General features: G+C 37.3%; 1 protein-coding gene across 1 annotated transcript in view; it reads right to left on the bottom strand.

Moving 5' to 3' along the window:
* The window catches only part of LOC117875514 (CUB and sushi domain-containing protein 1-like), a 1845931-nt gene that overhangs the window by 266713 nt on the left and 1564857 nt on the right, over window positions 1-14361 (bottom strand). Inside the window, exon 35 of the mRNA XM_034766897.1 lies at window positions 13107-13211. Within this exon, the coding sequence (XP_034622788.1) occupies window positions 13107-13211 (105 nt within the window). The remainder of the gene's footprint in view (window positions 1-13106; window positions 13212-14361) is intronic.

The raw sequence follows: 14361 nt of genomic DNA, 5'->3' as shown, positions 1-14361 counted from the left end.
TGAATAACATTTATGTTGAAATATATACTATAAATATATAGTATAAATATAGTATAAATATGAAATATATAGTATAAATATATATATATTTTCACTGACTAGAGTTTTATACATATATATATATATATATATATTTGTGAGGTTAAGTGAAAAGTGATATCTGGAAACAAAATGACTAAAACCCAAAAGATCCAAAAGCTCTGAAACACATTTAACTGGACTGTGTGTGCAGTCAGTAGTAAAGGGAAAATATGTTAAATGTCAAGTCCAAGCAATCAAAAAGACTGGGATTTGCTTTGTGCGTGCTCTTCACAGCTCAGCTACTTCTTTGCAGTATGATAGAGAACGAATCAATGTCAGCACTGATAACCCTCTCAATGACCTTCTCCCACTTACCGTCTGATAAAAACCATCTTGGCCCCATGTGTGGCATGAAACAAACATGCCACACATCTATAATTATATACATGCTTACAATTACCTCAATGTCATGAATGGCAGAAATAAAACCCTCGCCAACATATTCAACTATGTGAATCCCCATTAATGTCCATTACAAAGAGGTTTCAGAGTGGTAGCCATGTTAATCTGTATCAGCAAAAAGAACGAGGAGTACTTGTGGCACCTTAGAGACTAACAAACATATTTGAGCATAAGCTTTAGTGGGCTAAAACCCACTTCAACAGATGCATGCAGTGGAAAATACAGTAGGAGTATATATACACACAGAGAATATGAAAAAAATGGATGTTGCCATACACACTATAATGAGAGTGATCAGTTAAGATGAGCTATTATTAACAGGAGAAAAAAAAGCTTTTTGTAGTGATAATCAGGATATCCTATTTCCAACATTTGACAAGAAAGTGTGAGTAACAGTAGGGGGAAAATAAGTATGGGGAAATAGTTTTACTTTGTGTAATGAGTCATCCACTCCCAGTCTTTATTCAAGCTAATTTAATGGTGTCCAGTTTGCAAATTAATTCCAATTCAGCAGTCTCTCGTTGGAGTCTTTTTTTGACTCTTTTGTTGTAATATTGTGACTTTTAGGTCTGTGATCAAGTGACCAGGGAGATTGAAGTGTTCTCTGACTGGTTTTTGAATGCTATAATTCTTGATGTCTAATTTGTGTCAACTAACTAAACAAGACAAGTCTTCCCTGACAGTTTGACCAAAAGACAGTAAAGCCTTTTTGGTGCCAAAAACAATGGAAGAAAATGTGAATTGCTCACAATTCTTAAGAGCAAAATAGTGGTTTTTTTCTGTTTTCTGTGAAGAATATTAAGTTGGAGTAAATAGCTCTGTCTTTCTATTTTTGTGCATGTGTGTATTTTAATATATCAAAATGTGAAGTTGTATTTTTGTCAGATTGAAAGATTAAGGTCTAATGTGGGGGAAAATACAAACAAAAAAACTCTGATTAATATCATTAGGATTCTGTGTGGCTATAACATTCAGCCTGCGTGGATCCCTTTGCAGGATCAGGGTCTGTTTAATTACAGGTGGCTATTTTGTGCTTCACAACTGTTTTAGTAGGGGAGCGACCTGAAGGAATAAAACATATCACATTAAACACTTCAACCTGGACATGATCAATATACCCAATTTTTAAAAATGGCACATTCTTTAGAAGCGAAGAGTCCCTAGTTCTTAGCAGAGGTGACTGATTTACTTTTGCAAAATTTATCTGAGATCTTTGTGAAATAAGAATTTCTAAATATATTCACCTGTCTCTACTCCTCTTTTCAATGAAGAAGTTATTTCAGTTATGGACTACTTTTGGCTCTTGAAAACTGATTATACACAAGGTTCAGAACAGCCTAAGATAATTAAAATTCAGCTTAAGTTCTCAGACATCAAGCATTTTATATGATCTTGGTTTTGCTGTAACACATAGGCTCAGAAAATCCAGAATAACATGCCCTCATTGCAGTCTCCAACATTTCAGGGAAAATAGGATAAAATATGTTCTTAAAGTTGGTATTGTACAAAATGGAGTTTTATGAGATAGTTTCAAACTATCAGTATATTTTAATACAGTCTCATATACTTTATTTACAGACATATGTGGCCCAAATATATATGTCTTTTCTCAGTATTTATTTACTACTTACTAACCCAAAACTCCAACTGACTTCAATGATTAGCTCAAAGGGAGTATTACATGAGTAAAAACAGATTAATGATTTCAGGAATTGACTCTGTTGCATATTTGTTTGTGTATTTTAGAAAATATGTATATTATTATTGTATTTACAAGTGTCATCTGAGGAAGTGAAATTCTAAAATGAAAAACTTTATTTTAATTACATTTGTGAGCATTAAAATTCAAGAGATAAATGATTAAATCATGCTATGTTGTTTATATGTTGTTTGTGTTAATTATAAATCAGGATAATCCATCCAAATTGAAATCATTTTTATTCTTTCATTGTTCTAATACATATTAGAAATATAACACAAAAAATGGTTGATTGGGGTTTCTGGCTGTTGTAAGAAATAATTATGCTATTTATTTTACCAGAGTTTGGGGAAAACAAACATTCATATGAAATAACAGTTTAAATATCTTATATCCGTCTTTTTGGATTAACTTTTGTATATTTTTACTGCTTTATTCCTTGTACTAGCTTTCTGAAGCCACGTTCACACCCTACGGTACTTTTGAAATAAAAAGAAACAATGCCACACAGTGGATTTCTTCAATATTTACAGTTGCATTGTGACCAGAATAAAATGATTCAATGTTACTGCCAATTTATATCTCAACTTAAGCAACTCTCTATAGAATTAAATAAAGTTTAATGTAGGATTTGTAAGAAATATAAATTATCATCTTAACCCTAAAGAACAAATGAATGCTGCAAGACCACTTTTATTTTGCTGAGGATTAACTTGTCCGCATGTTATGCCAGTTTAATTTTAAGACATATTTGGTCAGGGAACTATGGCTCAGACTACCATTTTGGTACAGAAATGCTTAGTAAATTTCAGAGCATAGATTCAGAAAAAACACACACGATATAAGTCGGAGGGGGGGCATGGAGTTGGAAATTGAGCCCATCTCACACTCATCCCACAATGGCAGGTCCTGTCCCAGGCATTGTGACATAAACATAACATAACATAAGAACATAAGAACGGCCATACCGGGTCAGACCAAAGGTCCATCTAGCCCAGTATCCTGTCTACCGACAGTGGCCAATGCCAAGTGCCCCAGAGGGAGTGGACCTACCAGGCAATGATCAAGTGATCTCTCTCCTGCCATCCATCTCCATCCTCTGACAAGCAGAGGCCCTAGGGACACCATTCCTTACCCATCCTGGCTAATAGCCATTAATGGACTTAACCACCATGAAAATGACAGATACACATATTTTACTGACATAACAGTCGTATTCCATAGTACTGGGGAAAACTGGAGATATCTTTACTGCACATCTTTCAGGAAGAAAAAAATCTTAATGAGTAGGGCCTCGATCCCTTTACTTGCTAGTTATACGTTGCTAGGATGATCTATACTTTCTCTTTTTGATAGGCTAATGAATGAAGTATATAATGAAATCTACAGCCTTGATTGCTCCCTCTATATGTCCCTGCTTCTTTGAAATTTTCTTGGGAGACAAGATGAGTGCCACCTCCGTGTCACTGAATCCTAGCTCCCTGAGATCCGATGAGGCTCCTCTGACTGAATGGGATCTGAAATCCACATTATTTTAGGACACAGCCAGTGTGGGGTAGTCCTCCCTTGGGCCCTCTGATTTCTGACTGTAAATTTGTGTAGGAATTAATGCGGGCTGAAGCAGTATTAGCTCAAACTTGGTCCATCTGTAACTACAGCTCTAGAGACGTGAAGGTATTGTGATGTGATGTGTAGAGAAATGTCTGTAGGCTGCTCTAGGAATCTAGGCATTTGGAAGCTGCAAGTCTTCTTTAGGCATACTTAAAGCCCTTCCCCTGGACACAAAGTTGTGCCAAACTGCAAGGTCAGCCTTGTCGAGTTCCAGGGTCTCTTCTCACCTTCCTGAGCATGTCTCCATGAGAAGGTGTGATTTGGTTACTCATAGGGCCACGGATACATATTCCTGGTGGTGTTCCATTTCTAGTAACCAGTATTTCCTGGTGCCCTTGAAGTTTTAAAATATGAGGTTTATTTGTTTGCTCGGTTGGAACTTTCTTTAAATGTTTCATGACTAGGAGAAAGGTCTGGCCCTAAATTTATTTGAAAACAGGTAAGTACGCAAATAAAAAAGCAAAAATAAATATATTGAATTATGTAATAAAAATAAATAATATGAAAATGTAGTTTCAAATGGTTTGAACTTAGAGAATGGAATAAAGTTTTATAATTACAGAGATGGATTTTTTTTCCTCTTCCCAAAAATTTTAAACTTATGGCCAAACTAAAGGATCCATTCCCCTCTTGATGCATACAAGTAATTCCCAATTATGTTTATGGGAGTTATGTATGTGCATCAGGGGAACGGATGTTTAAGGCTCCATACCATAAGGGATTTACTCAGTCATGAGGTTGAATATCATGGTTTATTTTCTGAAAAATAAAATTAAAGCAATACCCTGTAGATGTCTTTAAAATTCAGTGATGAATAAGGGTAAGTGCGCTGATTTTATTGATAGTTTTGATTGGCAGCTACTGTTGCACAAGAAAACAACTACATGAACAGATCAATTCCGTTGCCATAAGGAAATATAAGCTCTGTAAGAACACTTTTAAATTAATGAAAAATTAATCAAATACTAGAATCAGAACAGTTACAAACTAAACAAAAAAGAGCTGCAATGAAATCATTCTCAGTTTTCCATCACTGAGAACATATTGCAGAAAAAATAAAATGATCCGATGGAAAAAGTAAAACAAACAAAGAGCATATTCAACTGATCAGAAATCAAACAGTATATATTTACACTAAGTTTGCAGTCTCAAAAGGTTTATCTAAATATATATGAATATTTGTATGTGTTTATACCACATGAACCTCCTAACTAAAAACAATGCTAAATGTCTACCGTAATTCCTATCTATACTACTGAAAGTGCTGTGTTTGAGACTTTTTAAATGCACTTTTAAATACACTTTTAAAACCTTTTGAGACTAAGGGCCAGCTTTTCAACTGGTATAACTTTGTTGACTTCAATGAACCTACAATGATTTACACAAGGTAAGGATCTGGCCTGTGGTCACTACCCAATGGCAATTTTCCCAGTAATTTTATCCCTTCTTCTCTGCCTCGTCTAAACCCTTCTATCTATCTCTCCTTTCTGATCAGACGGGGAAGGAAAGGGATGTCTCATGAACCTACCAGGGAATAATCACTTGCTATTCAAAGCATTTTCTCTTCCAGATGCTTCTGAGTGTAGCTCCTTTGGTCTTGATGCCAGTGTTTACATTAGATAGAGAGAAAAAGTACACAGGCTCAGCAGTGGGACTGCTGAATGAAGGAGGCAGACAGTGAATCTTGTAGGAAGTAAGCTCTTTGTTTGCAGATAATGATATGGGGGATCTGTCTGAGCAATTAATGAATTCTGGTTGATATTCTGAAGTTACTAAGTTGATATTATGAAATTGCTGTATCATATCATGTCTCTAAGTATATGTCTGCACTTTGAGATGCAGTTGTAAATTCCAGCTCGAGAAGACATACCCGCACTAGCTCTGATTGAGCAAGTACACCAAAAGTTGAGTATAACTACAGTGGCCAGAGGTGATGGGGCGGGCAAGTTGCCCAATCTACATAGACCGAGGTACATAATCAAGGTGGCCAGCCCCTTCTGCTGTTCACGCCAAAGTGACTACCCTCCATTTTTAGTGCGCTAACTCATCAGAGGTAACATAGGTATGTCTCTTTGATTTTGAATGTACACCTCCAGTTCAAAGCATACACATACCCTTGATCTGTGTAACCACTATGGATAACAAGCCTGAAAGCACATGTCTGCCAGATCAGGGACAATATTCAATGGTCAAGCACTATCAGCACCTAAATAAGTCTTACCTGGGAAGAAACGAAAAAGAAAAGAAAAGACTAACTGCATTTTAAGGGAAACCAATTCCATCTTCCCTCTGCAGCAGGTTGGCATTGGGAGAATGGAAAATTCCCAAAAGCAGGACAAAGAAAGGACAAAGGACTCACAGAGCTACACAGGGGAAAGGAACAGACAGCAAAGGCCACAGAAGATGAGCTGAGAAAAGAAGGCTCCACGTTTCAGAATATAAGCCATCCACTGGAACAGAAGAACTTTGCATGGTCCAAAGAACTCTGACCCCAGTCGAAAGAATTATCTAGGGTAGTGAGGAAACTGAGGCAGGGAAATGCTGTTAGTTTTTTTTTTAATAGATCTGTGTATTTCTTGTGCTATTACAGAGCAATGCTGCATTCAAGTCCTGTGCAAAGTCTGTGTTTGTTATATGCCACACCTACCACATAGCCCCTTAAAAAGGCAAACCAGAATGCTCACCCCTTTAGCTGGAGTTGTGTGTTTAAGCTATGGGGGTATCTTGGAAGTTAACTCTGGTCCTGGGGTTATCATCAGTGGAACTGGGATTAGAGGGCCCATGGTCCTTAGAGCCCTGTTATTAGTGGGTCATTGGGGAACACGGAATGGGGGAAGCAACTTACCCACATGAATAAAGCAGAGCACAGGGTTTAATAAAGTTCCACTTGGTCGACTTAACTTGCATTCAGCTTCACTCTTTGCTAAGGAAACACTAGGGGCCTAAGGCAGGTGGGCTGTGTGATTCCCTTTCCATAAAGAGATAACAGACTGAGAGTCAATGCCTAGGAAATGTGCCAAACAGGCCAAGGGAGGAAACAGGGCTGCAGCCTTCTGAGACCCAGGGAACCTTAAAACACAAATGGCAGTTCAGTGTTTGGATCCCCTTACAGCAATCTGGAGAGCTGACAGCAGTGGGAGCCTGACCAGATCTGTGAAACTGCACAGCTCAAAATCCATGGCTTCTTTTTCCTATCAGAGGAAAACTGGGAAGAAATAGTAGGGGGAATAGCTGCAAAGCAGTTCCTGACAGTTCAGGAAGAATGGGGCTGAAGGTCCCTGTTCAAAACACTGGACTTCTTTATTTCAAAGTGGGTACTACCAAGCTGGGGATATCAGGAGGGGGAGGATGTTAGTGAAGGGAAGGTGGTGAGAAGAATCGTACAAACCTCAGGTAGCTGAATGGCCAAAAGCCTAAGCAGTCAGCAGCAAGAATTAGCCCATATGTGCATCCCCTTACAGTTTATAGCACCAGCAACGTGTGCTTGGCTCTGCTTCCTTTTTGGGTGGCTCCTTCAAATAAGGGCAGAAATGTTCCCATTATTAAGCTAGGAAGATAACCTATGTGTAAGTTTTAGTTATTTTGTGCTTTCTGTATGGCTGTATAATAAATGTTATAATAAAGAATGCTTAAGGTTAGAAAAAAGAACTGTTCAATGTAAAAATGGGAATTTCTTATTGTGCAGACCTGCTTGCTTTCTGTATTCACAGTCACACCTGCTTTCTATATTCCTGCTGGTTCTGCAGAGACAATACAGCCTTAGGAGAAAGAAAATTATTCTTTATGACTGTATGTCAACAGAATAGTTAACTAAGCTCCAGTTGCAGAATCTCTACCTTGAGTTGTACTGTGGTGTACATCTGAAAAAATACCAAAAGTTAAATCCTGATGCCACTAAAGTCAATAGGAGTTATGCCATTGTAATTTCAATGAAGCCAGGATTTCAGCCTCTCATTACTACTATAATACACCTAAGTTGTATCAGTTATTGATGACTATGTATCAACCAGACCGAACACAGCTTGACTTTCAGATCACAGAGTTTTGTAGCATTGGCGATTGGGGACAAAAAAAACCATACAATTCCCCACCACCACCAAAACATTTTTCGCTTGTCACAACTGATCTGGAGTCACTGGCAGACTATAAAACTGAATCTCACAATGCTATTTTCACAGAGTCGTTTTTGAAAGTAAATTTGCACTTTATAAGCTTTTAGGCTACATTATTCTTAAAAGTGCACAGCTTGAGTACGTCTGACGAAGTGGGCATTCACCCACGAAAGCTTATGCTCCAATACATCTGTTAGGCTTAAAGGTGCCACAGGACTCTCTGTTGCTTTTTACAGATCCAGACTAACACGGCTACCCCTCTGATACTAGACACCTGTGTGTATTGTATCTTGGAGGCACATAACCCCAAAAGGCACCATTCATTAAGGTGTCGATTTGTGTGTCTCTTAAGCAAAGCAGTGAAGGAGACCTGCATAGATTATATCACTTAGTAATACCCTAGACTCAAACTCTGATTTTTCTCTCATTTACACTGGGGTATCTCCACTGAATTCAAGGGAATGACTTGTTATTTACAATGGTGGATAGAATTAGTTCTATTTGAGAGATGGTCTCTCTGTAAACAGAACCTCCCATGACAGCTATCCCAATAGTACAGTGAAACTGTCAATTGTAGAGAAGGCTATACAAAGATAAGAAAGACAGAAGCAAAGAAATCACTACTAACATTGCCACATTCAGAGGTAAATGAAAAAAAGAATCAACCTCCTTGCCCAAGCTTTCCCTCAATATTACCCTCACTCACACTTCATATTAAAACACAAACAAAATAATCCTCATGCTATTTCTTGTCAGTGCATTCTTAAGACTATGTGGTTAAAAAATTAAGGGTGATATATTTCTCATTGATTTTTGAGGATGAATAAACTTATTCCTAACTAACCAAAGGGGAGCTGATGTCCTTGCTAATAGCTCGTGCTCCCAGTGACAAGTGTCCACCGTGGACTGCCATATTTGCATTTACCTATGCAGAAGTCAGAAGGCATTGGACCTGGGCCTTGATGTTCGTGGGATGGGAGCAATTTCTCACATGGAATGGGGTACCCAAAGTCTGGACACTTAGACCTTGCATGAGGAATAGGTTGAGGGAGTATTTAAGCATCTTGGGCCTAATCCTATTATTATGTTTATGCAGAGGGAGGTTGCCTCCCCTTAGGTATTTGGTTATGTTATTTCTTGCCAATGTAGGAACCAGCCTGGCTCAATATGAGCGCGGTATTTGTTCAAGGAACTACCTGGGTTCTTTGGTTAAAAGTTAATAAAGTTGTAGTCTTTGCTTTACCTTATTTGCATGTCCAAATCTCTCACTTCCCATGTTTGGGTTAATTTAACTCTAACTACATAATAATATACAATAGTGTTGAGAATAGGCTCTTATTGTGCCACACCTCTGCTTTCTCAACATTTTGAACCTCTGGCTTGTGGCTTCTTAAAGTATATATCAGGGTGGCCAACCTGTGGCTCTGGAGCCATAAGCGGCTCTTCAGAAGTTAATATGCAGCTCCTTGTATAGGCACCGACTCCAGGGCTGGAGCTACAAGCGCCAACTTTCCAATGGGCCAGGGGGTGCTCACTGATCAACCCCTGGCTCTGCCACAGGCCCTGCCCCCACTCCACCCTCTCCATCCCCTCTCCTGAGCATGCCATGACCTTGCTCCTCTCCCCTCCCCCTCAGAGCCTCCTGCATGCCATGAAACAGCTAATCAGGAGATGTAGGAAGGCACTGATTGGCAGGGCTACCGGTGGGTGGGAGGTGCTGGGAGTGGGGGGCGGGGAGCTGACAGGGGGCTGCTGATGTATTACTTTAGCTCTTTGGCAATGTCCATTGTTAAATTCTGGCTCCTTCTCAGGCTCAGGGTGCCACCCCTGGTATATATTATTGAAGCAGCAGATAACTTTTCATAGATCTAGAATTTAAATGTACTGGGAAGACTTTTTGGACTCAATGGAAATGTAGGTATTATTAACACATGGATTACTGACACATTAGACCATAATGGCTACTTCTCAGCTGTTGCATTCCATCATTCACCATATACAAACTGGCTGTTGCATACCATCATGTACCATACACAAACTAGCACAAAGCCAACATAATCAAAACCATCATAAAGGTTTTATTGAGTGGGGAAAATAACATAACTGATGTCTTTAAAAGTGAAAGCAGTGTTTGTTTATAAGTGTCCATAGGAGTGTCTGAAAATCCTAACTTATTTTTGCACTTTTATATTTTAAATGTTGCAGAATTGATTTTTTCCTACATTTTAAGAAATCCAGTAAACAATAAATAACATTAATAATAAATACTTCACAGCTGACCTCTAAGATCAGAAAAGGGTTCAAGGTTACAGATATATGGAAATGACTAAAATAACCTTCTCTTTAGCAGGAACAACATTGCTAGCATAATATATGCAAACAAGATCCAATCAAAGTGAAAAACAGATACTAAGATCATAACACAGCATTCACAATAGATAGACCTCTCACAGGTCAGTCAAAGTTACTTGGCAGCATACATACTCTAGCAAAAGTTACTAAAACATAATAACATTTCTAATACCTAAAAGTTTGCTAGGCACTTCACAGAAGTAAGACACAGTCACTGTCTGAAAAAGCTTGTAATCTAGGTTTAAGATAATTGATGGTGACAAACAATAGGGAAACCATTATATAAAACCCTAAATATTTTTGGCCTTGATCCAGCAAAGCAATTAAGCACACGAGTAATCCCATTAATGTCACAGGAATTACTCATGTGCTTAAAGCTATGCACATGATATGTGCTTTGTTGGAATGGGGGCATAGTAGTGACCATTATTCTAAATCCAACAGAATTTAACAGAGAATAGTATCCATTCCCAAAACATTTTTGAATCATTCTATAGTGTTGATCAAGAAGCTCAGGAATAGGAGTGCATTTCACTCTTGTGAGAAATGTAAAAAAGGAAACATGAAGACTGGCATTATTGGTTGAGGGAGGAGGTGGGGTGTGATTTAATGAAACAGGCAAACTTATGTAGGGTCTTGAGGTGAATACAAAAAGTTAAAATTTGATGAGATACAGAAAGAAAGCCAATAAAAGATTTGAAAATGAATTGTATGTCATAGTTACATCATGCATCTAGGAAGACAAAATAATCACTGCGTGCTAAAGTTAAGAAAGAAATCTTATCCAAGCCAGAAAAAAATACTAACCCAACCATGCTGCCAAAAACAAAGCATCATGAAGAGGACCCATCCACAAGGCAAGAATACAAGATACTATGGTAGCTAATTTATTCTTTCATTAGAGATGGGGGAGAAGGGTGCAAGTTAATCAGCTGACATATAAAGGAGCAAATTTTGTTGAACAACTTTCACCAGAAAAATCAGTAATAGAACAAAGTCCTCCTTCAGTCACAATCAGGATGGTCTCAAAATGAAACCCTAAGTAAGATAGCACTATGCACTAACACAATTATCATAAAAATACAACTGTTTCTTTGTCCCATCTGGAAACAACATACATAGTTAGAAATGACATATTCAATTTTGACACCATCTTTGGACTATGTAAAGATAGAAAAAGACTCATAAGTAGTTATTACAGTTTTGGTATTTCTCCAACAATTAATATAATGCCCTGTAAAAAAGCTTATTATCTTATCATCTATTCCACTATGAAATGTAAGCCTCTTTTATCATTTCACGTTTTTTGTAATGACACCGAAGCAGATGACAATAACAAGGAATGGAAAATTTATACATGGGTAAAGAAAATAAAAGTCAAAATATTTTAATAATAGATTCCTTTTGTATTAGTCACCAGTGTTAAAATAACCTTAAGCATAACAGATAAGAGCATTCATCAGCTATAATTCAGCTATGTATATTAGCAATTATATTGACTTTTGACATAAAATTAAATCCATATTCTAACATCTACAGATGTTTGCAAAATGTATCAAAGTAGCAGATTTTCAAAACACATCCTACTATAAATGACATCCTTGATCTCATTTTGCACCATTATTAGAATAGTAATTTTCAAATAAATTGCAACAAACTTGCATACAAATGGTAGTAGTAAGTAGAGGAATTGAACCAGAGTGTGAGGCTGCCCTGTGGTTTGTATCTAGTTCAGAATATTTATCATCAGCTGGAAATCTGGCCTTTAAAATTTTGAGCATAAGTTTATGTTCTAGATAATTGTTTATCTAAATTCTAAAGATTAATTATTAAAGCTTATCCATGTATTTGCTTGTTTGCAACTGCTTATTAAAGAAGATGAATATCAACATTAAGGTTTTTAGTTTATAAATGCATGTACTATAAGACTGAATCTCATAGAAAATTCTTATTTTTCTTTTGTAAAACAATGGAATAGCAGCATAACCAAACACCTAAGATTTGCAAATTTGACCTTTATTAACCCATTTATCAAACTATTACCTCATCCCCACATTCATTTTTTTTTTAAATCGTCTTCTTTGCAATGTTTATTACCTCCAATTAAAACAAATAATAAACAAACATATGCATGGAATTTACCACTATTTTATAGAAATTATTTTAAGGTTTCAAAGAGGAAAAAGATAAAAAAAAAATCATGCATATATGAACTGAACAAAGAGTGTGTGTGGTTGTCCATTGGAATTTTATAAAATATCAAACCTGTTTAAAAGGTACATAATTGAATTGCCCACAAAGGATATAAAATGGGACACAGCTATCTCAAGTGGTAGATGTGCTGTGTTTGACAATGTCCATTCTGGCTTCTATTGCCCATATCACCAATGAATCTTACATGAGAACTATAATAGTGTTTGTAGCCATCGGTGCACTACAATATTTATCACAATTGCAGCTATTTCACACCAATGAATTAACAAGATTTTCCAGATGGGGGCCGTGAAGAAAAATATTCACATATGAATGGGGAAAAGGCATTTAGGGTTATCCATCTGCTTTTCCATAACTACAATGCTTAAAAATGTGATCCAAGTTTCCAGAACTATTAATCTGAAACACCATATGACTATACTGAGAGACAACATGCTGAAAGTTTTCTTGTAGATTTTTTATTTATTTCTACTTTATGAAAAAATGTTTCGTGAAGGCTGGAATTCTACTGTTTTTAAACTTGATTGTTTTTTTAAAGATATAATTCCATAGGTATCACTTTATGTCTGTAGCATCCTAGATCACGTTTGGTAATTAGATTAAAAAAAAATGAGTCAAACAACAGACAGTCTTACTTTTGTACTCCAGGTGAAAACCAGCTGCTGCCACACTAATATCAGAGTGAAAGTGCAGGTAAAGTTGATTGGAGGTGCTGTTCAACAATGCTGGCACAGTAGTACCTGCAACAAACAAGACAGTTTCATCTGTGGTATGTAGAACATTGTAATATGGTAACTTACTAAAAGAAATTCCTGCTGTTTTACATAAACTTAAACACTATCCTATTCTCTCCTCACTACATGTCATATCGTACCCTGGATTTTTACAAAAGCTCCAGGTAAAGTCTGATGACATGATAAGACAGTAGGGAGTTATGCAAGTGCAGCCAGACCTAAATCCCACTGCATTTACTCACATGCATAATCTCATTGACTTCAAAAGCATTATCCACATACATAAAGTAAAGGATTTGGCTCTGAAATGAAGCTCCATTGTCATCAGTTCTTCTTGTCTGTACATAAGAACTAAGAGTTCAGAATGGAAGTTGAGAATCTGGAGGGAAGGAGACACTTATCCCATTATTCTGAGATACTAATTTTCTCTGTTTGTGTTCTCTTTAGTTCCCATTTCACACAGTCATGCTGCGGCACACTTCTATCTCCAAAAGAGATAGAATGTTATCACAATGGCCTGTGGACATCAATGATGATTGTGCAAAATGATTATTTTCTCTCTTTATGAGATATTTTTGTTTTACCTTTGAATTTTCATTTCAAGATCCTCCATGTCAGGCAGTCTTCATAGTGTTGTGTTCCCTGTCTCCATGGCAACTGGGGGTAGACCTGATCTCAAGTATCTCATAAGAATGGCCATACTGGGTCAACCCAATGGTCCATCTAAGCCAGTATCCTGTCTCTGACAATAGCCAGTGCCAGATGTTTCAGACAGAATGAACAGAACAGGTCAGTTATTGAATGGTTCATCCTCTGTCATCCTGTCCTAGCTTCTGACAGATGGAGGTTTAGGGGCACATGGAGCAAGAGGTTGTGTCCCTGACCAGCTTGTCTAGTAGCCGTTGATGGACTCTAAAAACTTATCAAATTCTTTTTTTAACCCACTGATACTTTCGACTTTCACAACATCCCATGGCAATGAGTTCTACAGGTTGTGTTGTTTGAAGTACCTCCTCCTGTTTGTTTTCAGCCTGCTGCCAATTAATTTCATGGGGTGACCCCTAGTTCTTGTGGTATGTGATGGAGTAAATAACACTTCCCTATTGTTTTTCTCTGGGCTATTCAGGATTTTATAGACCTCTATCATATCCTGTGT

Source organism: Trachemys scripta, chromosome 3, assembly GCF_013100865.1.
Source record: "Trachemys scripta elegans isolate TJP31775 chromosome 3, CAS_Tse_1.0, whole genome shotgun sequence".
Classification (NCBI taxonomy): domain Eukaryota; kingdom Metazoa; phylum Chordata; order Testudines; family Emydidae; genus Trachemys; species Trachemys scripta.
This window is presented reverse-complemented; position numbering and strand designations above follow the sequence as displayed.